This window comes from Protopterus annectens, chromosome 6.part0 (assembly GCF_019279795.1).
Source record: "Protopterus annectens isolate FY-2018-M chromosome 6.part0, PAN1.0, whole genome shotgun sequence".
Classification (NCBI taxonomy): Eukaryota; Metazoa; Chordata; order Ceratodontiformes; family Protopteridae; genus Protopterus; species Protopterus annectens.
The window spans coordinates 171,936,288-171,958,188 of record NC_056737.1 but is presented as its reverse complement, the minus strand read 5'-3'; the positions used below and the strand labels follow the sequence as shown (position 1 = coordinate 171,958,188).

At 37.7% G+C, this 21,901-nt stretch overlaps 1 protein-coding gene across 1 annotated transcript in view; it reads right to left on the bottom strand.

Moving 5' to 3' along the window:
• The window catches only part of LOC122803790 (beta-1,4 N-acetylgalactosaminyltransferase 2-like), a 493,524-nt gene extending 473,018 nt beyond the window's left edge, over positions 1 to 20,506 (bottom strand). Inside the window, exons 1-2 of the mRNA XM_044073477.1 lie at positions 20,372 to 20,506; positions 8,467 to 8,647 (exon numbers count right to left, since the gene is read on the bottom strand). Of these exons, the coding sequence (XP_043929412.1) occupies positions 8,467 to 8,647; positions 20,372 to 20,506 (316 nt within the window). The remainder of the gene's footprint in view (positions 1 to 8,466; positions 8,648 to 20,371) is intronic.
• Positions 20,507 to 21,901: the final 1,395 nt, after the last annotated feature.

The window sequence follows — 21,901 nt, the reverse complement described above, 5'->3', positions numbered from 1 at the left end:
CTCAAGGATGGTCTAGGTTCTTACCTACAATGCCCTGGATCAGTGCTGTGACATCCCCACATGGGAAACCAATGTATTGCATCATATGTTTACCAATATGGGTGAGCACTGCAGCCCCCCCCCCCAATGTAAGGTCCTACCTCATGGGATCTGGCCACAGATCATGTTCTTTGGAACTACCAGCATGTACCTCCCCTGCTGACAATACAGACATATATGTGAAGAAAACCATGTATGACCTCCTGTAGGATGGTTGACATAGTGTGAGTGCACATCCCCCTACAGATTGGGCATACAGGTATGCAGAGCTCTACACATATGCATTATGTCAGCAGCATTACAACTGCATGAACTCAGCTGTACGGGACAGGTGGGACACAGGCTTGTCATGGCTCATCACACCTGAGCGGTAGACAACTGCCATTAGCAAGCTGTAAAACATCAGGTACACATTGCTGTGTGACATTTGGGGTGAGGGTGCCCAACTAACATGCAGGCACAACCTCCTCAGCTAAATGAAGCACATAGTGTTGTTGTGATGTTATGTAAACAAGGTAAGTGACAACATTAGTCACCCACACAAAGCAAAACCACAAAGCACAGTGTAGGTACATGCGTAACCTTAAAGGACAGGCCAAGAGTGCCGCTGACCTCAGACGTCATGATGGCACATATGATGGGTCTGTACTCATACCTAACTTCTACTCCTATACTGTCTGCATCAGCTAGACTGCCTTGACCCCACCACATGTGACATATGACATTCCTACAACATGCACCGTGACTGCCATATTTATAGCGCAGTTTGTAACTGGGCTCTCAATGGACCATACGCAGCATCTATTGCACATGCTAACATTCCAGGCTGCATCCCACATGTGATCTCAAAGGATTACTAACACCACTGGGAAACCCTTGCAATCATACTGACACCACTAGCTGCACACCAGCTGAGTGGACAATGGCAACTGTTCCACCCTTGCACAGAGGCAGTGCATCCACTGACCAACTTAACTATAGACCTTTGTGTCTATATATACATATCTGCCCACAGGGGCAATCATCATGGAGCTGCTCAGCACACATATATATATATATGATCTACACACAGTTGACTTTACACACTTTGGATGTGTGACGGGGGGGGGCATGACTGTTACACATGGTGGACATTTTCGAGGCAGTCACCAAGGACCTATGTGAGGGTACATCAGGATGTACAACCTCCAGACTGACCCAAACAGTTTGACTATATCCTCCACTCAGGCAACATTTACAAAGCACACACTTAGGCATCCATGATACTGTCATTGTAGGGGTCACTAAGTGGCCCATTGATGGCACACATATGCAACATAGGGGCATCTACCTCCAGTACATGATCTGTAAGCAGCAGTGCTCAACATGGTGCAGTCCTGGGTCCTCAACTGCTTGGAATCCAAGTAAACACAATTCATGTGACTACAGAATGACTGTGGCTAACAATGTTGGCTGATGCCTGCACATTGTGAGCACTCATAGATTCTATGAATTATGTCAATAGCCTACAAGAGGGTGTTGAAGAAATGTCTTTTGACATACTAATGGACATACACCCCAAGCTAATATATATGTATTATTTCCATCAGGTAGACCTATGTACCTGGTAAGTAGCATATCAGTCGCAACATGTGCTGCACATACTCAGGGGTGAAAGAACTGGGCACACAGACCTAGCCACACAGGCAAACACTTAATGTTCCTCAGCTCACTACCTCTCTACAGGGGTATGGCAGGGATCATATGGCATAGCTGAGGCCATTGTCCACAGTAAGTGACCTAGTCATAACCCCCACATACCCTTCCCTCAGCATGTCAATACCTGAGTGCAATGGCCAGTTGTTGATGTACTTTTCCAAGCAGTACTGACAATTGTACACAACAGTATGGCCCCTCAAAAGGACACTTCACGTCTTCAGTATTTGTTCAGTGGGGATGGTCTGCAATGAGTTTCATTGTAGCCTCTGGTATATAAACTACTCATAAGAGATTTGTGCCTTGCATACAGGGCAATGTGTGACCCTGCTTGATTGCATATGCTGCCTATCTGTATAAAGCATAGTAGATGGATGACTCACTGTAATGGCATTAACCTAGTAAGTGACATTTGTAATACATGCCTGTGGAAGATATTTGTCTAACAGACTGCAACACATCCTTGAAACAGTACCTACCTAATGTCACACAGTGCACCTCAGTGCACCTCAGCACATGCCATCTGTCTGACTGGCTGGGTGATCATCATCTCAACATAGGGTGTCTGCCTGTGTCCCTCTTTAACTGGAGAAATATGTGCTGATCCTGTAACTATTGGTATGATGATGTCTATGATTGTGAGGGCTGTATGACCATTATTCTAGTTCAGTGCAAACATCCTATGGTTCCATAACATGATGTACAATGCTCTACAGGCTCATACACAAACATGGCTATGTTGAGGACAGCACCACTTCCAATCACTGCATACAGGACATGCCAAGGCACACAAGTATTGCAAGTTGGTTGTATGTAGATGTGAACACTTACCTATTTCATGGTACAACTGCAGATCACAATATGTGTTGCATGCAACACACCTTATATCGGCTAGTACTCTCAGTTTAGAACATATTATGGTTGATGACATAAGCAGGCCTTGTTGAGGTCAGTCCTTTGGGGGGCCACATCACCTGCTACAAATAAAACACTGCATAATCCTACCTATATCTAGGTTACTAAAGATATGTCATATGGGTATAAGCACATGCATGAAGTGGGCTGGAGTGAGATTGGAACCTCTCCCTATCTAGTCTTATATACGACAAATCACAGTACTTATTGCATGCACCACAGCTTATGTTTGACACTACTATATAAACTGGTAGCCTTAAAGTGGCTGACATCATCAGGCCTTGTAGAAGATGGCTTTTTGGAAGCCAGCAGCAAGTCACAGGCCTAAAAAGTGCATAACCATTGCAGATGGATAACCCATAAGGGCATGATTGTTGTTTTGCAGGAGAATACACACCCACACCCACACACACACACCCCCACACACACACACACACACACACACACACACACACACACACACACACACACACACACACACACACACACACACACACACACACACACACACACACACAAAAAGTTGGTGGGAGTAAGATTAGAACCCCTATCGATTTAGTCTTATACATTACAGATCACAGTACTTATCACATGCACCATGGCTTATGTTTGATACTGCACTGTCAGATGGTATTCTTAAGGTGGCTGACATTATCAGACATTGTAGAAGAGGGCTGTTTGGAAGCCAGCAGCAAGTTACAGGCCCAAAAGGTGCATAACTATTGAAGGAATATATCACATGAGGGCATGTCCATTTTTTACATGGGAATACACACACACACACACACACACACACACACACACACACACACACACACACACACACACACACACACTCACACACACACACACACACACACACACACACACACACACACACACACACACACACACACACACACACATGCATTAAGTGGAGTGGAGTGAGATGAGAACCCCTACCAATCTAGTCTTGTATATTACAGATCACAGTACATATTGCATGCACCACAGGTTACATCTGTTGTATATCTGATTGCAGGCACAGTACTTGGCATTACACAAACTAGGCTTGTGTTAAACAGCATCTGTGGTCTGCAATGTGATATTGCTTCATACTGTTATCTGCATCTAGTATCCTAGCAGTGAGATAACTGGTTTTATCCTATGTGTGTACAATTATCAGTATGGCCATATGTGGCTGCTTGCAGTTACTTAGGTGATCCTGTGGGCACAGACAATGTGCCCTGTCCATACATGCATTGACAACATTATACATTACACCTCCTGCTCCCATGTGTCTGTCTATGTGGGGACATCCAGCTAGCACAGGGGTCTGTAGGTAAGTGGATTATGTACTGTTACACCCCTAGCTTGTCTCTTTTAAGCTGTGTGATAGTGCAGATTTACTCACCATTATTAGAGTATGTCAGACAATACAGACATCCACACACATATTTCTCTATATAACAGGGATGTATATATAAATGTACCTTTGTGTGTGCATGGTATCTATATGTCTTATGTAGATATATGGGGGTGTGTATGGTATAATTTTAATAAATATAGCTGTATATATTGGTATATATCTCTTTGACATTACATAGCGATAGATATAGTATGCATGTGAGAGAGATATAGTGACAGATGGATATGTATACGTATATGTCTGTATGTATAGACATTTACACATAACAGGTCATCTTGATGAAGAGGCAACAGAATTGTGGTCATTTTAACTAAGTGTCTGGACATGCCCAGTGGGACTGTCGGTACTTATAAAGTGACTCCAGGCCACACCTACCTGTACTCCAGTCCAGGATTTTGTATGTTACAGACATTAACATCTGCCCCTGTTTCTGCAACACTGCACTTCACTCAAAATATCCACAGCATTCTCCAGCTGTGTGCTGTACTTAATATGTGACTGAGATTGATAATGTTACACCACCAATAGACTGACCATCTGTATACCTCTCAACTGTCCTGATTTTCAGAGAATGCCCAGAGTTTTGCCTCATATGTTTGATGTGTTCCTTATACATTTGTGGTCTTCTAGTGATCTATTGAATAGTGACATCACTACATTAAATACAGGCAAACATTTGTGTTTCAGACTTTATATCCTTCAGATAATAAGTAATAATGCTACACCTTTAATTGCAGCAACTTTCTAGGTTTATGAGAACAATATTTAAAATCAGTCCCAATGTTTGGGCCTTTGTCCATCCAATCTTTTTGGCTTTGTCCAGATTTTTTTGCACTAAGAGGTTGAGAGATATGACAGTCTGTGAAAACACCAACATAGTACTACCTCACATTCAAAACATGCAAGTAACTCCAGATTACAACCATCAACACCATCACCCATGGTAGCTTCGCTAGTCCACTGAGCCACACAGGTCGCTAGACAAAGAGAAGTCATTCATCACACAATCAGCAGCATAGCTATGTACATTGTTATCCTGCTTGAAAAGAAACATACAATATGTGAGTGATATCTATGTTACAGCCCTGAGATTTGCCTGGTCCACTTATATACCAGAGCTGATGTTCTGTTACAGCAGTTATTTGGGTACACTGCTATGTTGGGATGGGGGAACAAAGGCACATGATCAGCTTGGGTAGACAGTTGTCCAGATATCATGTGTGCTCACTGTTTCCCATCTCCCTTGCCTGATGTCGTGAATATTCCAACCATGAAGCCTAGTGAATATTAGGGAACACATACTATTGGACTAGGTATCTGTAGTTCCATGTAGATGTTACATCTGTCCAAACAGCCTACTATATTTCCTTGTATAACAGCAGCAGATCCATACATATAATACCATATTATAGTTATCCTTACAATTAGTGTGTAGGTTAGAGACTTACCTTGCGAATGCAGCAAATGACAGACCTGTACTTCAGGGCTGACTCTGTGTGATGCAAGCAGTACATAGCCAGTACATGGATAGGTACAGGTTGTGAGGGTTGCCTGGCATCAACTATTTTAATATATGTATGTGAGTAGGAGTAAGGTGTCAGTCCCTAGGGTCCTAGGTTGTCAGTGAATGTGCTATGCATATCTCTTAGATAATGCCGGGGCATACTGGGTACATTTATGTCTGCCTACAGGGACATCATCAGTGGGCTCCTCCTCTGAGTTCTCCTGTGAGTGTGTCTGTGGTGACCTAAGCACTGGTGGGGGGATGTGTATCTTTTCCATTTCCTAATCCTGCTGCAGCTGTTTTCACAGGATCATACTGTGTAGCATGGCACATACTATGAACATATGCGCACATATGGCTGGAGAGTACTGCAGGGCTCCACAAGATATATTGAGGCACCGGAACCCTGAATTCAGCAGCCCAAACACACATTCTATGATGTTCCTAGTTTGTGCATGTGCCTCATTATGGCATTCTTCCGAGGGTGTATGTGCATTTCTGATAGGTGTCATCATCCACGGTTCCAGTGCATAGCCAGCATCCCCCTGTAAATGGCTGTGGGGATGTCCCCTGCACTAGCAAACATCTGGTGCAGCTGTGATGCATGCCATATATGGGAGTCATAACTGCCAGGGCTGCCACCACACACATTTATGATAACGCACTGGGCATTGCACATGACCTGACTGTTGATGAAGTGGTACCCCTTGTGGTTGACATACATTCTACCCTCCTCATCAGGTGGTGGCTTAATGTATACATGAGTGCAATCAATGGCACCCAGTACCTCAAGCATAATGTGATACATGGTAAAGGTGATGCATATTGCTGACTCTTGCCTCAGGGGTGAGGGGAAATTAAATGTGCTCTCTGACATGTGGTAGATTAGCATCCAGGAATTGGTGGAGTACCCTGGATGCTGATGCATGCGAGACCCCCATCATGTCCCCAGTTGGTCTTTGGATGGTACCTGTGGCTATTATCCTAAGGGCTACACATATCATTGTTTCTACTGGGATGGGTTTTCCTGTGTTGTCTCTGAGTCTGAGTTGAGGGTGTCAGAACTCAGTGAGTTCTTGTAGTATTCCCTTGTCCTCAATCCTACAATCTCCAGCTGATGTAGCTCCTGGAAGGTTACCCTGGGCCTGAACACTCTTCTCGTTCTCTGCCTAGGCCTATTGTCAGCAGCAGCAGCATTGACTTCAGCATCTAGCACATACAGATGTAGAAGATCTGCAGCAGCCCCTAACATTCTTTCAGTTAAAATTTCCAAGTCTATACGCCAATGGTGCAGTGTATGGGGGAAAATCAGATTGTAGGGTGTATGTATACTTTATAGTGCTGTACTGTAGGTACTGCCTGCGTGACTGGCTACCTATGATGCATTGCATCTGCCTAGTATATCCTTAACATTATTTAATGGCCCTAGTTTAAGTTAAACAAGGGTCATACTAATTAATACATCATTACCTTTTAGATACTCTAAGCAATGTGATATGCTGCACAAAGCTTAGCTGTAGTAGACACCACCCAGACTTCCATGCTCAACAGAATAGCGCACTGTGCAAACATGTAGAAACACATGCCAGTAGGTAAACAGAGCTTAGAAGTCAGTGCACACACACCCCCAGACTTCCACACTCAGCATGGTGGCATGCCATGCAAACAGGTGCAGCTAAGCTCCAATCAGCTTAGAAGTTATTGCACACACCCTCTCCTGATGTCACCTACCTCCTGTGTTGACACCAACATGGTTCTCTGCCTACACAGAAGGGATAATCAGACCAGGTTACCAATTATGCTATTTAGTAACTCCACCTCATATGCATAGGAATCTGTGCTCACATCCTGGAAACAACATGCTTCCAAGCCCTAGCACGCTAGTATCAGTACCAATGCACCTTTGGAGATAATCCACGCAGTGTCTTGTAATGCATTTCTGTCTCATAATATTAATGTTGTTATTTTTACTTTATTTTTTTTTTTTTAATTTTTTTATAAGGCATGTTTGTGCACTGTGGCGTGCCGTGCAAACATGCCCAGATTATTTAAAAAAAAATATTTTAAAATATTTTCTGTACATTTTGAGACACAGCCATTTCTGTCAATCTATATACATTTTAGAGCCCCTTTTTCCTGTCTACATTCCTGTACACAAAATTTTTCTGTGTATACTACAGACACTGACATGGGGTCTGCAGGGCTGCCTAGCTGCTTGCTGGATCACTCTACCTGCCTCATTTGCATGAGATTCACCTGCTTAAGAAGTAATCCATATGCCACAGAACTTTCTGTGTTGGTACGTGCATGCACACTGCCCAGCAGTGCTTATTCGATCGCAACCCTGCTTATTTTCATGTAAGCAACATGGCACAATGCCTACATGGTAAAAAGACCATGCACACTTTATTAAATTCCTTCCTAAATGCTTCACTTCACAAATATTCAATAACTACAGCTTTTGTTTGTTTAACTTCTGCTTTACTAATCTTATGTTCTACATTCTCCCTTTGTGATCTTATTTTTTTGTACTGTGAAATTTTCCATATTTTGGTGTCTTTGCCTGTATTTCTCTTCAAATATCTACAAAGTTGCTTTTTTATCCTCAGCAAGAAGAGTAGGGTGACAAATTTAAACATCTGAGCATGTGGTTTCTCAGCAATAAAGAGATCTAGGGCACAGGCTAAGGTTTTAAATGCCTCTACTCATAGGTAATGTATTGCATTCTACCAGTAAGATGAAGGATACCCATAGTATGTGCAAACTATGGAAAAATTAAAACTGCCTTCTGTGAATGTTTTAGGTTAATTCCTGGAGAATATAGGTAAACTAATTATTACATAAGCTTACTCATCGTAATCAACCTATGTGACAGAAGAGATATACTGTAAATATGAATACTCACCTAAATCAACAGAATTAATGGTGTACACTTTGCTGGTGTAGGTGACAGTTCTGAGAATAAAATTCAACATCTTAAGGGTAGAAGTAGAAATTGTCATTTGCTTTTCACCTTGTCCATATACCACATCTTGAGGAACCTCTGAAAGTATGTTGAGGACGCCTAAGTTCACACTTAATTTTACCTGGTTTCAAATAAAAGAAAGAAATTATAGCATGAAGCAATCAGAGTTGTACTATATGTAAATTGCTAACACATCACTTCTGTGTTTAAGCTGTCCTGATTTCACAGTCATATTCATAGCTGAATAAACATACACATAGTTAAGCACAAAGACATTCAGACATGCACATGTGCGCGCGCGCGTGCACACACACACACACACACACACACACACACACACACACACACACACACACACACACACATACACACACACATACATACACACACACACACACACACACACACACACACACACACACACACACACACACACACACACACGTAGAATGTGCCATTACAGCTACCTATATCCTTTCTGAAAAAATACTGTACAAGAGAAAATAACAAATACCAAAACTCCATTTTAAATGTTTTTACATTTGATTTCAAAAGGGCATGTGGATATAGAATTTTTGCAAAAACAGCCAAGTGTAGAATAGAAATTGTTTTACTGAAAGACATAAAAAAAAAAAAAAAAAAAAAAAAAATCACTTCATAATTTCGAAATACTGAAATCTCAGATTTCAGTATCTCGAGACTATGAAGCCGAAAAACATAAAGTTGAATTTAAAATCACAAATTCTATACAAAACATACCGCACACACAGACACAAACATACACTTCCCTGCACATACACAAACACAAACACCTACCCGACATACATGCACCCCCACACCCCTCTACTAAAATATACTAATTCCAAGGTCGCACTACACAAACACACAAAAACACCACTACACAAGCTACATTCCCTTCGCACACACATATCACACTAACAAAAAATACGGACACACACTAAAGCCTCTACACAAAACCCATAAAACACAAACACTTAACATCTCCAACCATCCACTCACACACACCGCAACACCAGAACCACCAATTCAAAATCTCTAAACTTCAGAATTTTGAATTTTGTGCTTCTGAGGTTTCGGTATTGTGCGCTTTCACCTTTCTGGTCTCGGGCTACTGAAATTCGGAATTTCAGTAGTTTGAGATTCTGAAGGGAACTTATATATATATATATATATATATATATATATATATATATATATATATATATATATATATCCCCTTTGAATTACAGAAGTTTTTGGAAATGCATATGGCTGAGGCCATATGATAGAAGTTTTGAAACTTTAAACATTTTGAATAGAGATTGTGGTACAGCACAGAATGGGAAATTTATAATTTTCATTAGTGTATTGTATTGTATATTTAATTAGAGAGGGTGTAGCACAGGGACTTGCCCCCTGCAAAAATAAGTAAAAAAAAACAACTTTTTTTATTTTTATTTTTTTATGTCATTTTTGAAGTTTCAAAATTTCAATCATATGATCTCAACCATATGAATTTTGAAATTTTTAGTAATCTGAACGGAAGTCATATATACATACATATATATATATATATATATATATATATATATATATATATATATATATATATACATATATATATATATATATATACATATACACACACACACACACACACATATGTATGTAGTCCATGGCTCATAGTGTTTATATATTGCTACTGCTACTAGCAAGCCTTGAAAAAAAAGACTTCCATGAGGAGGTGAAGCCTAGATGGCTAACTGTTAGCAGCATCTTTTTAGAGCTCCATAAAACTATACTAGAAAATAGGGAAAAATGAATTTTGTCAATTAGAAACAGGAAAACTTTATCAATGAACTTCTAAACTACAACCTTAACAAATGTCAATAAATTCTGGTGAGTTTTTCCTGTCAAAATAAATTGGAGATCTTCACAACTGTGTGAAAATGGCTAGCTCAAATAACTCTCACACAGAAACTACTCTGAAGAAAGGGATTCAAGTGATGTCTTCTACACTGCATGAGCTGTACTTGAAAATGGATAAATTCACAGACAATCTGGAAAACCTAAAGGAAACCTGTCAAAAACAAAGTGATGTCCTTAATGAAATATTAAAACAACAACAAAATAAAATAACTAATATAGAAACTTTTCTAACTGACATTGATGGGAGACTCAAAGAAGAGGAAAATCAGTCAGAATTTTTACTACATCAAAATAATTGGTTAATAAACAAAATAGATGATCTGGAGAATAGGGAGAGGAGAACAAATATAAGAATCTTTGGTCTCCTTGAGAAAACAGAGGGAGAGGACATCATAACATTTTTAAACTCATGACTTCCTGAAATACTTGACTTAAAGTAGGGACTTTCAAATGGAATAGAGAGAGCTCATAGAGCCATTGGAAAACCACAACCTTCTTCATGCAATACACCACCAAGATCAATTGTAGTAACATTTTTGTCATATCTAGGTAAAGAGCTTATATTAAAATCTGTCTGGAGGAAAAGTCCCCTAACACACAAACAAAGCCAGATAAGATTTGATAATGGTTACTCAGCCAGAGAGATAGAGCTAAGGAAAAAAACATGGCCCTTAGTGAAACTTCTTAAACAAAACAAAATAAAAGCACAACTAGTCTATCCTGCTAAAATCAGACTTTTTCACACAAATGACTAGAGAACTTTTAATAATTTTGAGGAAGCATCATTTAAGAAAAACAATGACATCATCACCACCCCTGAAGAAATTAACTGGTCTACCATATCTAATCTGAAAAGATCCTCAGAGAAAAACACTTGGACTGATGTGAAGAAAAAGAAACAGAGAACAGAACTTAAAACTACTGAATCTCTTAAATCTCTTAAAGATTCAACTGATACTTACAACAACAAAAGAAAAGTACATATTCTACTTATTTTATTGATTATAACATATTGATAATTTCCTTCTTTCTATTAGTCTATTATTTAGCATTTACCCTAACACTTGGCATTTAATCAAATGAAAACTAAAAGATTAATACAACAGTAGATTTACAGAAACTTGAAAATAGAAAGTTCAGCAGTCATAAAGTAGTTCATTAAGTAAAAACGAAAGGAATATATGATTGCATCTTTCTAATGTGTTACAATGCATTTTAATTGATTTATATTTGAGTAACTTGCTTGTTGACTGCAAAGATATATAAGGTATTTTACACAAGAGACTTTATCAGCTTTATTCTCCTAATATACCGTAATTCACTTATAACAGTCTAATCAATCACTCCTATTTTTTAAAAAATGTACTAGGCCACTTTGATTAAACTCGAGAACCTATATTTCACAACTTTTTCTCTGAGACACCCACGTGCATATATAACCATTTTTTTCTCTTCTTCCTTTCCCTTTATTTTTTTTTCCATTCACATTAATAAGAGCTTCCCTCTCACTGATTTCAAAAAAAAAAAAAAAGAAAAGAAAAGAAAAAGAAAAAAACTCAAACAGAATCCAGTACTGTGCAGCTATTGTGTGGATTATGCTACGATAATAAATGTAACGTTAACCTGCAGATAATACACACAAATGGACACCTGATTGCCTATTTTGAATAAATGATAGGTTATTCACTTACAGGGTAGCCTTTGGGATGTGAGATATGGTAAATGCTTCTCTTCATGCCTGAATTATAACAGAATTTGCATTAATAAGTAGCATTACTGCCCATATTTCCTGAGAGACAGGTTTAGATGTGGAAAGGTGTAAATAGCGTATTAATGTATATATGAACTGTGCTTTATCTTCTTGTACTTCCCAGCAGGGAGAAAAAGATTAAGACAGTAGATTTTGCATTTTTAATCTACTCGTATGGCATTATATTGGGAACATTAGTGGAACACATTAACTAGTTCCCTTCTGGTATTTGTGATGTGCTTTCCGGACTCCAAATTATGTATTAGGCCAGTTGTCACAATGGGGTGTGTTTGGGTACAGTTTTGCTGGATCGGTGGACAAAATGGCAAGAGGAGGTTGTGTATTTGGGGAAGAGTGACTGGTGTGGCATGTACTTAGTGATGAGCCCCCATGCATTGCAGTGGCGTCTTGAATCAAAGAGTTCTGTTTGTGTTCAAGACAGAGATTGGTAGGGTTTGTGCCTTTCTCCACTGTACACACATACTTAGTATTATTGTACTAGATTAACAGTACACTGACCTAGACAGCGAATTTGTAAAAATGCAAACACTGTAAGAGGTTCCTGCACCCTTCCATATCCATAGAAAAGTCCACCAAACAAACAACACTGAGTTGTGGTCAATCTCAACAAATTCACTGTCTAGAAATTCCAAAAACGCCAAAGCAGTACAAGTCAAATCGCCCAAAACACGACCTCTTTCCACACAGATGCAGGAAATAATTTTATTAAGCTTTTAACAATGCTTTTCATTGTTTACAAAAAACAACTTCTTCAGATAAAAACATTTTAAACACTGGGGTTTAAATTCCCCTCCTTCCTATCACATGTTTAAAAACAGTAATATGAGTGGCTGTCCATTTCTTGCTTAGAAAGCAAACTCCACCTACCTTCAAGTAAAACAAACAGTTCTACCATATTGTGGACATCAAAAAACATTAGTTGCATACATAAGCATACCTAATAAATAAATAAAAACATTTCTAAAAAATGTTTACAAAAAATATTTTCTTTAAAAGTGTTATATTATGAAACGTAGATTTATATACATCTGTACAAAATATGTTTTAAAGCATGTGTGTGTGTGTGTATCCAAGCAGTATAAAAAATATTAATGAAAAAAAATATTTTTTTTTTTTCTACCGGCTTAATCTTCTTACTTTTAAAATACACATAATGGAACTTAGTTCATTTATCCTTGGGTAATGGCAAGCATCCAGTCTCAATTGTCACATAAGTTCATTTTTCTCTAAAATCAATGAATCTGGCCCCCCTCTCCCCTCATTCCTAACTTGATTTATTGCCTGAAATGTAAACTGGTGTTGTGGGTACTCCATGATGTGTCTTGCAAGTGCATTCTCCACTTTGTGTCTCCCCATGGCATACACATGTTCGTATACCCGTTTGCAGAGTTTCCTGTCAGTTTTTCCAATATAGAATACTGGGCAGCATGTGCACTTTGCTAGGTATACTACCTGCTTGCTTTGGCAATCAAATGTGTCCCTTATTTTGTATCTCTTGCCCCTAATCTCAAATGTTTGTCCATGTATTTACAATATCTACACATGTTGCATTTAAACATACCCATTTTGTTTACCTGCATATTTGGTTTCATTTCCAGTATTTTTTTCAAGTTGTTTCCCCATTTAAATTTTGTTTCTCAATACACCATCATTCATTAATATGTCCCAGTTATTTTGGATTATGGAAACCACACTTTTAGCATCTAGGCTGTATGTAATAATAAAGCTGTAGGGGCTAATAGTTTGTCTAACAACTGGTGGTTCCATAATGTGTTCACTGTGTTGGTTCAAGATGGACAAATAAATTCCCCTTTCCCTTTTTAACTGGACTTCTTCAATTAAGTCCTGAATTAGGGTGACAGAGTAGCCTCTTTTCAAGAATAAAATGAAATGTTTTTATTTATTTATTTATTAGGTATGCTTATGGATGCAACTAATGTTTACTGATGTCCACAATATGGTAGAACTGTTTGTTTTACTTGAAGGGAGGTGGAGTTTGCTTTCTAAGCAAGAAATGGACAGCCACTCATATTACTATTTTTAAATATGTGATAGGAAGGAGGGGAATTTAAACCCCAGTGTTTTAAAATGTTTTTATCTGAAGAAGTTGTTTTTTGTAAACAACGAAAGGCATTGTTAAAAGCTTAATAAAATTGTTTCCTGCATCTGTGTGGAAAGAGGTCGTGTTTTGGACGATTTGACTTGCACTGCTTTGGCGTTTTTGAAATTTCTAGACAGTGAATTTGTTGAGATTGACCACAACTCAGTGTTGTTTGTTTGGTGGACTTTTCTTCTTAGGCTACAAATGATTTTGCGAGAATAGATTTAACACAATATTGTGAAATCTATGGATATGGAAGGATGCATGATGGAATGTTGAAATGCATATGCACTGCGCCCTGTCTCTCCTAGTGGGGAGAAAAGATTTTAAGGTAATGGATACCACATCCTGAATGTGCTGTTGCTGCTTACTAGTGGAATATTAGTGGGACTCATTATCTGAAGCCCTTAGGTAATGGTTTGCTTTCCTGACGCCATGCTATATATCGATCAGTTTGTTACAGTATGGTGTGGTTGTGGAAGGGTGCGGGACAGTGTATTGACATACATATGTACTGGGTCCTGTCCTTTCATGCTTGCTTGTAAGGAGAGGGGATTTGAGGTGGTAGATATCACTCTTTGGAAGCTCTGTTGCTGCATATTAGTGGAATTTTGATGGGATAAATTGTCTAAACCCTGGAAGAATGTTTTTTTTACTGACACTAATTTATTTTTTGATCAATTTTTACAATATGAGGGTTACCCCATGCTATAGTCATGTGAATTATTAAATAGAACTCTACTACACTATTTTCAAATACATTGATTACAGTCATGCCTCAGAAGAAATCTTGTTAAATTTGCTTTATCAGTATGAATCTACCATAACTATCAATAAAGGGTAATAATCCTTTGTTCATAACTTTATTTCAATACTCCAGTTTACATAATTGAATTAGTCTCAGGAAAAGAAGCATATTTGCTCTTAGATGAAACATCAGTTATCTTAAAGAAGTGAAGGAAAACAGAATCATAACAGATATGATCAAACTAAAAGAGAAGCCACTGTTTGACAGTTTATTTATTTTATTTTACATTTGATAACCGGGGTTGTCTGACTGAGCTGAAAAGGCCCTTTTTCAACAGAGGCCCATGGAGAAAAGCTCCACATAGAAAAATTACAGATACATTTAGATATTTCAACATGATCAGTATACACACAAATTACAATAGAACATGTTTTTACAGTGGTATGCAGCACATCAGCAGTTACAGTGGAGAGAACAAACAAGAAAATATTAATTTAAGAATAAAGGTAATTAATAGATTTGTTGTGTTCAGCTAAAATTTGGAACATAGGTAGAATACATACATAGTACACAGGTACAGTACATACATTGTAATGCAGCCAGTGTTTGTGAATAAGAGTGAAAACTATTATCAAGTATTCTAGGTTTAGTATGTGTACCTTATCCACTTTCACTAGCCTGTGGAGCAGTCATGGCACTGCCAACTTTGCTTTAGATGTTACCTAATGAGGTTTTTAAAGGAGGCTTTGGGCGATGTGTTTTATATGCTAGTGGGGAGAGAGTTCCATTTTTTAGCCACTGAACTACTATATAGTGTGTCTCCAAAGCTATTGTAGCTGTTAGTGACTTCTAGTAGTAGTTTGCTTGATGATCTAAGAGGCCTTTTGGCTGAGTGATGTACTAGGATTCTGAGGGCAAGACATTTATTGGGGGGGTAATAGATAGAATGACAGAGGCAGAGCTGATTGTAGGTTAGGAGGTTAGGCAGTTCAAGCCAGTAGAGCTGTCTCAAAGCAGTACAGTGATGAGTTCTATATGAGCCATTTGCACCAAAGTGGGCAATTTTGTTATAGCAGGCTTTCATTTTGCTTAGTTCTGTTTTGTTGAGATTAGTCAGAATGGGAGATGCATAGATGAGGGTGGATAGAAGTTGGGAGTGAGCAATGGCTGATCTTGTGTTGTTGATAAGAAATGGTTTGATATGGCAGAGTGACCCCAGTTTGGCATGTACTTTTTTAATAGTTAAGTTGAGATGACTATCAAATTTTAGGTGGGAGTCTATGGTTATTCCCAATAGCTTAGCCTATGCCACTGGAGCGATTGGAGTAGCATTTGTGGAGTAGATAGTGAATTGACTGTTATCAGTGTTTTTGTTAGAACTGGTTATAATCATAAGCTGAGTTTTCTTTGGATTGAGGATAAGTTGGGCTTTGGTAAGGTAGTTTTCAACATCAGAGAATGCTAGCTGAGTTGTTTGCAGGAGGGTGGGAATGTTTTGTGCAGCACAGATTAAGGCAGTATCATATGCATACTGAATGATAGATGCATGCTGTGTGGAGGTATGGAGGTCATTTGTGAAGATTGTGAATAGTAGTGGTCCTAAGAGTAAGAGACATAAAGTCTTAACTCTGAAAACTGTGCAATGCTTTATTTGAAAATTCTATTATAGAATTTTTTACTTTCCTAGTATTTATATGTATGTTAATACAGTACACTACTGTATGTACATTGTTATATAACAACAGAAGCAAATTCCTAGTGCATTAACAGAAACATGGGATAAGTTTCACTGGGAAGTTTTCAGATTTATAACTGATGTAAAACAATAAGTTATTACATGTTTGTATCTTGGCTATTAGAGATTACATACAAATAACATATTTAGTAAAACTTAATGATTGCTGCAATATCCAAGAAGGGAAAATAATACATCTTTATATCAAAAATGATTAGTAGCATGTGAATGAGTATCAAGACTGTTTCTTGAAAGGGAAGTGAATAGTCAGTTATAGTTCATTTTGAATTTTCAAATGCTGATACATCAAACTATTACGGAATGGTTGTCTGCAAATTATAGAAGACAGACCTTTTAGGAGATGTCTTCTAACTCTTTGAACACTGATTGACGTCATCAACCTTAGTTTTGCATAGACCAGGATTTAATAGAAGATTTAATAGAAGAATATCTCTTTCACTAAAATTATTATAGCATTTCTCGCTATGATAATCAAAGTTGCCTAAGGAAATAGGAATGTATTAAGAAATTAAATTCAATATCTAGGATATAGACTATTTTGATTATATTTAATGTAATGAATGAGAATCAGTCAGGTCATGGAATTTGGGACTCATTTAGAGTGGAGATTTTTCTTCATTACCAATTTTTTATTAATAGAGCCAAGTATCAGACATAAGTGATATATTGGATGCCTTTAAATATCATTTCACTAAACTTTATAAAGAATACCCACATCATTGTAATATATCAAATTTAGAGTTAAATCCAACATAACTAAAAGCAATTCCAGCAAAATTAAAATAAAATCTTAGAAAAAAAGTCTCCCTAAAAGAAATTACTGAAAAAATTAAGGAAAGCAAAAATAATAAAGCACCGGGAATTGATGGCATAATTAATGAATTGTGTAAGATATTTCCAATCTCAGTAATATCTTTATTTCATGAAACATTAAATGAAATACAATCAAAGAATATAATTCCTCCCTCATAGAAGTACTCCTTAATTTCACCTATCTTAAATAAAAAAAGAAGATAATTTGCAGTGTAGTTCTTATAGGCCAATTTCAGTACTCAACAATGATTATAAAATGTTTATGTCAGTATTAGTTAGTAGAATCAAAAAACCCTTGATACAAATCATAGATGAAGACCAAACTGGATTTATATATAATAGACACACTCAGGATAAGATTAAGGGAATATTAACACTTATAGATTTCTTAAACAGCAACAAATAGAACCAAGACGCTCTAATCCAAAAAAAGGAAGCCAATCTGGTGGTCCCCTGCCATAAACAAACTATACAACAGAAGGAAGAATCTGTTGCAGAAAAGAAGAAAATCCCAGGATGCAAACAACTCCTTTACCAGCCTCAGTAAGAAGCTGAGATCCCTTATAAAATCCTCCAAAGCTAGTTACGAAAATAAAATTGCCAGTGATTCCAAAGACAACCCAAGGCATTCTATAGTTATGTCAATAATCTAAATGGTAATGTTCAGATCTGCTCTGAGCTACAACAGAATGTCCAAAGCAAAAAATTCACCTCACATGGGGTGAAACCGAAGATGAAAAACCACAACAACAAAAACAACAAAAATCAGGAAAAAAATGCATTGTTGTAAAGCGAAGAACACTGCTTTATTCGTGACTAAGCACTTTCACCTCTCAATCTTAGGCTTCATCCGTCACAAAAAAATATACATCACTTCCTATTTATATAAAAAGTCTCATGATATCACACTTTCAAAAATAAAAACTGCTCCATTCATTAGAAGATAGATATGCAATTCAGTTTAAAATATCTCCCAATAAATGAATATTCAACTTCAAAAAAACACACAAAAATAAACATATAACTTCATATTAAATAGAATGCATGATCATTAAAACAACTCTTGTGCAAGTTTACATGTTCATAGATCTCCATTTTAAAAGAAGGGCAATTGATATATTGTCATTAATACCTGGAGAAGTTTTGAGATTTTAATCTTAATTGCAATTTTGTTTCCCTTAATTCCAAAACAACATTGGTGTCACCACCCCTGTTGTTTTTCTCAACTTTATCAATAATGAAAAACAGAAATCTCTTGAAATTGTGGCATACAGCAGAATGATGGTCAAGGGCACTACTAGCCTTCCTGTTCTTGATATCTCTTACATGCTCGGCAATTATATCCCTCAATCTGTGCATGGTCTTTCCAACGTAGAATGCCAAGCATGTAATACAGGTTGCCATATACACAACATTCATTGTTGTACAAGTTCCCTGCCCAAGGCACTCCAAGGTGCGGTGCTAACCATCCACCGCCACATAAGGCCCATAGTTAATAAATTTGCAGTAGTTATAAGAACCACACTTATACATTCTAGAACTAGGCAGGTTATGTTGTCCCATCACTTTCGATTCTAAGACTTCCTTGATGTTCCTGCCTCTACTGTAGACCACTTTAGGTTTATCTCCCAACCTTTGTTTAAGCTCCATATCAAACATTTTGTCCCAAACTGTGTTTAGAACATTTACAAATCGAGGACAATCATGGTTGTACTTCAACAACATCACATTGTTACCTAAACTAGGAATCTTCATGGAATTGGTCATACCAATCTCCGACCATAAAATTGGACAGTAGACCGTAGATCTTTTTTTCCAGATCTCTTTCTTGGCTTTGAGCAACAACTTGAGTGGGTGACCTCTGTTCTTAAACATCCCTATATGTGTGTACATTTCTTTACTGAAGTCATCATCTTAGCTAATCAACCTAGATAGCCTACACATCTGGTCCTTCACAACTTCACATTTTTGGTGTGGGAGATGACAACTCTCATAATGTAATAGGCCATTTGAATGGGTCGGTTTCCTAAAAATAGTGGAAACCAACTCTCCACCTCTTTTCTTGAGGAGTATGTCTAAATAGTCAATCTCTTCTCTCTTGTATCTGTACATAAAAGACAAAAAGTCAGTGCTAGCATTCAGAAAATATTCAAACTCCTCAGTTTCTGTCTCAGACCCAGTCCACAGAACCAGGATATCATCCAAAAATCTTAAATATCTGTTGGCTTTAGACATAAACCTGGATCTAAACATTACTTCCTTCTCCCATTCAAGCAAGACCACATTTGCAAAAACTGGGGAGCATTTCACACCCATCGTGACCCCTGTGGTCTGGCGATCATATTCACCTTCAAAAAATAGGAAATTACTATTCAGTACAATTTCTATCAACCTTGTTAAAAAATTAACCTTCGCATTAGAATGAATGCCTGATCCAAAAAGACTTTCCTCAAAGGCTTTGATCCCTTCATTGTGTGGGATGACAGAAAACAAATTGACCACATCTATAGCCAAAAAAATCACGTTGTAAACTGATGTAATACCTCATAACATCTCTAAACAATGCCATGAGTATCTCATGATGTGGTCTGTTTTATTGATAATAGGCTTAGTATAATGGTTGATATAAGCAGCCAGGGGTTCTGTCTTTGAACCCCTGGCCACTACAATCAGTCTAAATGGTGGATCATGTACAAACTTGTGAATTTTGCGAATACCAAAGATTACCGGGATGATCGGGTCATCCACACTCAAAAATTCCAACTCAGTGCCAATTATCAGATCCTGTGAAAAAGCATCAAACAACTCAATATCAAGTTTAGAATACGCATAATTAATCTCATTTCTTGGTGGTTGAGTCATTGAGAATCCCAAACATTTTAAGACTATAATCAAAGTTCGACATCAACACAACCCCCCTCACCTTTATCCGGTTTCATAAACATAGTCATTGTATCATTTTTCCTCTTAAGAAAAATCTTTCTTTCATGTCTACTGAGATTGTCACTCCATGTCTCATTAATTTTAGTCTGTTTCCTAAATTCTAATTCACAGAGAGACTCAAATAGCCCTATCCTTCTATGATAGGAGGGGATGAAAGTACTGCTCCTTTTGAGAGCCGATGTAAAACATCTTTCTTCCTGCAAAAAAAAAAAGCAACTTCAAATTAAGCTGCCTTGTGTATAATCTAAAATTCAATAATAAAGTGGCAACATCAGTTTTGAAACATGGAACAAACGAAAAACCGTTTTTCAAAAGGTCACAATGTGTGGAAGTCAATGGCTTATTAGTAAAATTGTACACCATAAAATCTCCATTTTTAAGGATCTTAACACCTTCCTGGTGTTCACTTTCCTTTTCATTATCACCATTTAATATATTAGGCCCTTTCAATAATGATAATTCTCTCTCCCCCTCCCATTCCACCCTCTCTTGCTGTGCCCCCATTGATTCTGGTGACCAAAACCATTTTGGTCCGCCTGATTCTTCAGGTGTTCTGATCTCCTCAACTCTTCGGGGGGGTTCTAAAAAAACATCATCTCTAATGTCAACACTGCTTCCAACATTCATTTTGTTTTTACCAGGACCATTAGTATTAGATCTATCAAAGTCATTTATCCTGTAAATAGTCATACCCCCCATCATCATTACAAACATCATCATCGCTAGCTTTCTCCTGTGTATTAATACTGTATACATTCTTAGTAACAAAATCTCTTGTATCAAGTTTCAGTTTAGCCTACTTTTTTGCTACATTGTCCTTAACATATTTCTCCAAATCAGATAAAATTTTATTGTACTTCATCTTATATTTTGCAAATAACAAATCACTGGTGATGATATAGTTCAATGTAACAATGTCTTTTTTAATGTTTTGCAGCTTCAAGTTGTTATCTCTGATAATAATTTGCATTACCTGAAGTCCTGTGTTATTATATAACTCCGCTAATTCCTTGTAAGCAGCCGAGCCATCAGAAATCCCATTCGGCAGCTTGCATATACGGAGCCCCTTTGGAACCTGTTTCAGTCTTATGGATTCCATTAAAAATACGTTGCCCAATTGTAAACCTCAATATTTCTGACAAAGTCTTTCAAAGGAGGGTAGCTGGTTGTTTAATGTTCCCAGAAACATGTCATTTTGTTCATTATCTTTGAAATTTAGCACAACGCTGGAAAACCAATCAGTAAAACCAGCCAAGCCCGATGGATTAGATACGCCCTCTGGTTCTTTGGTAACACTGTCAGTCAAAACATGAA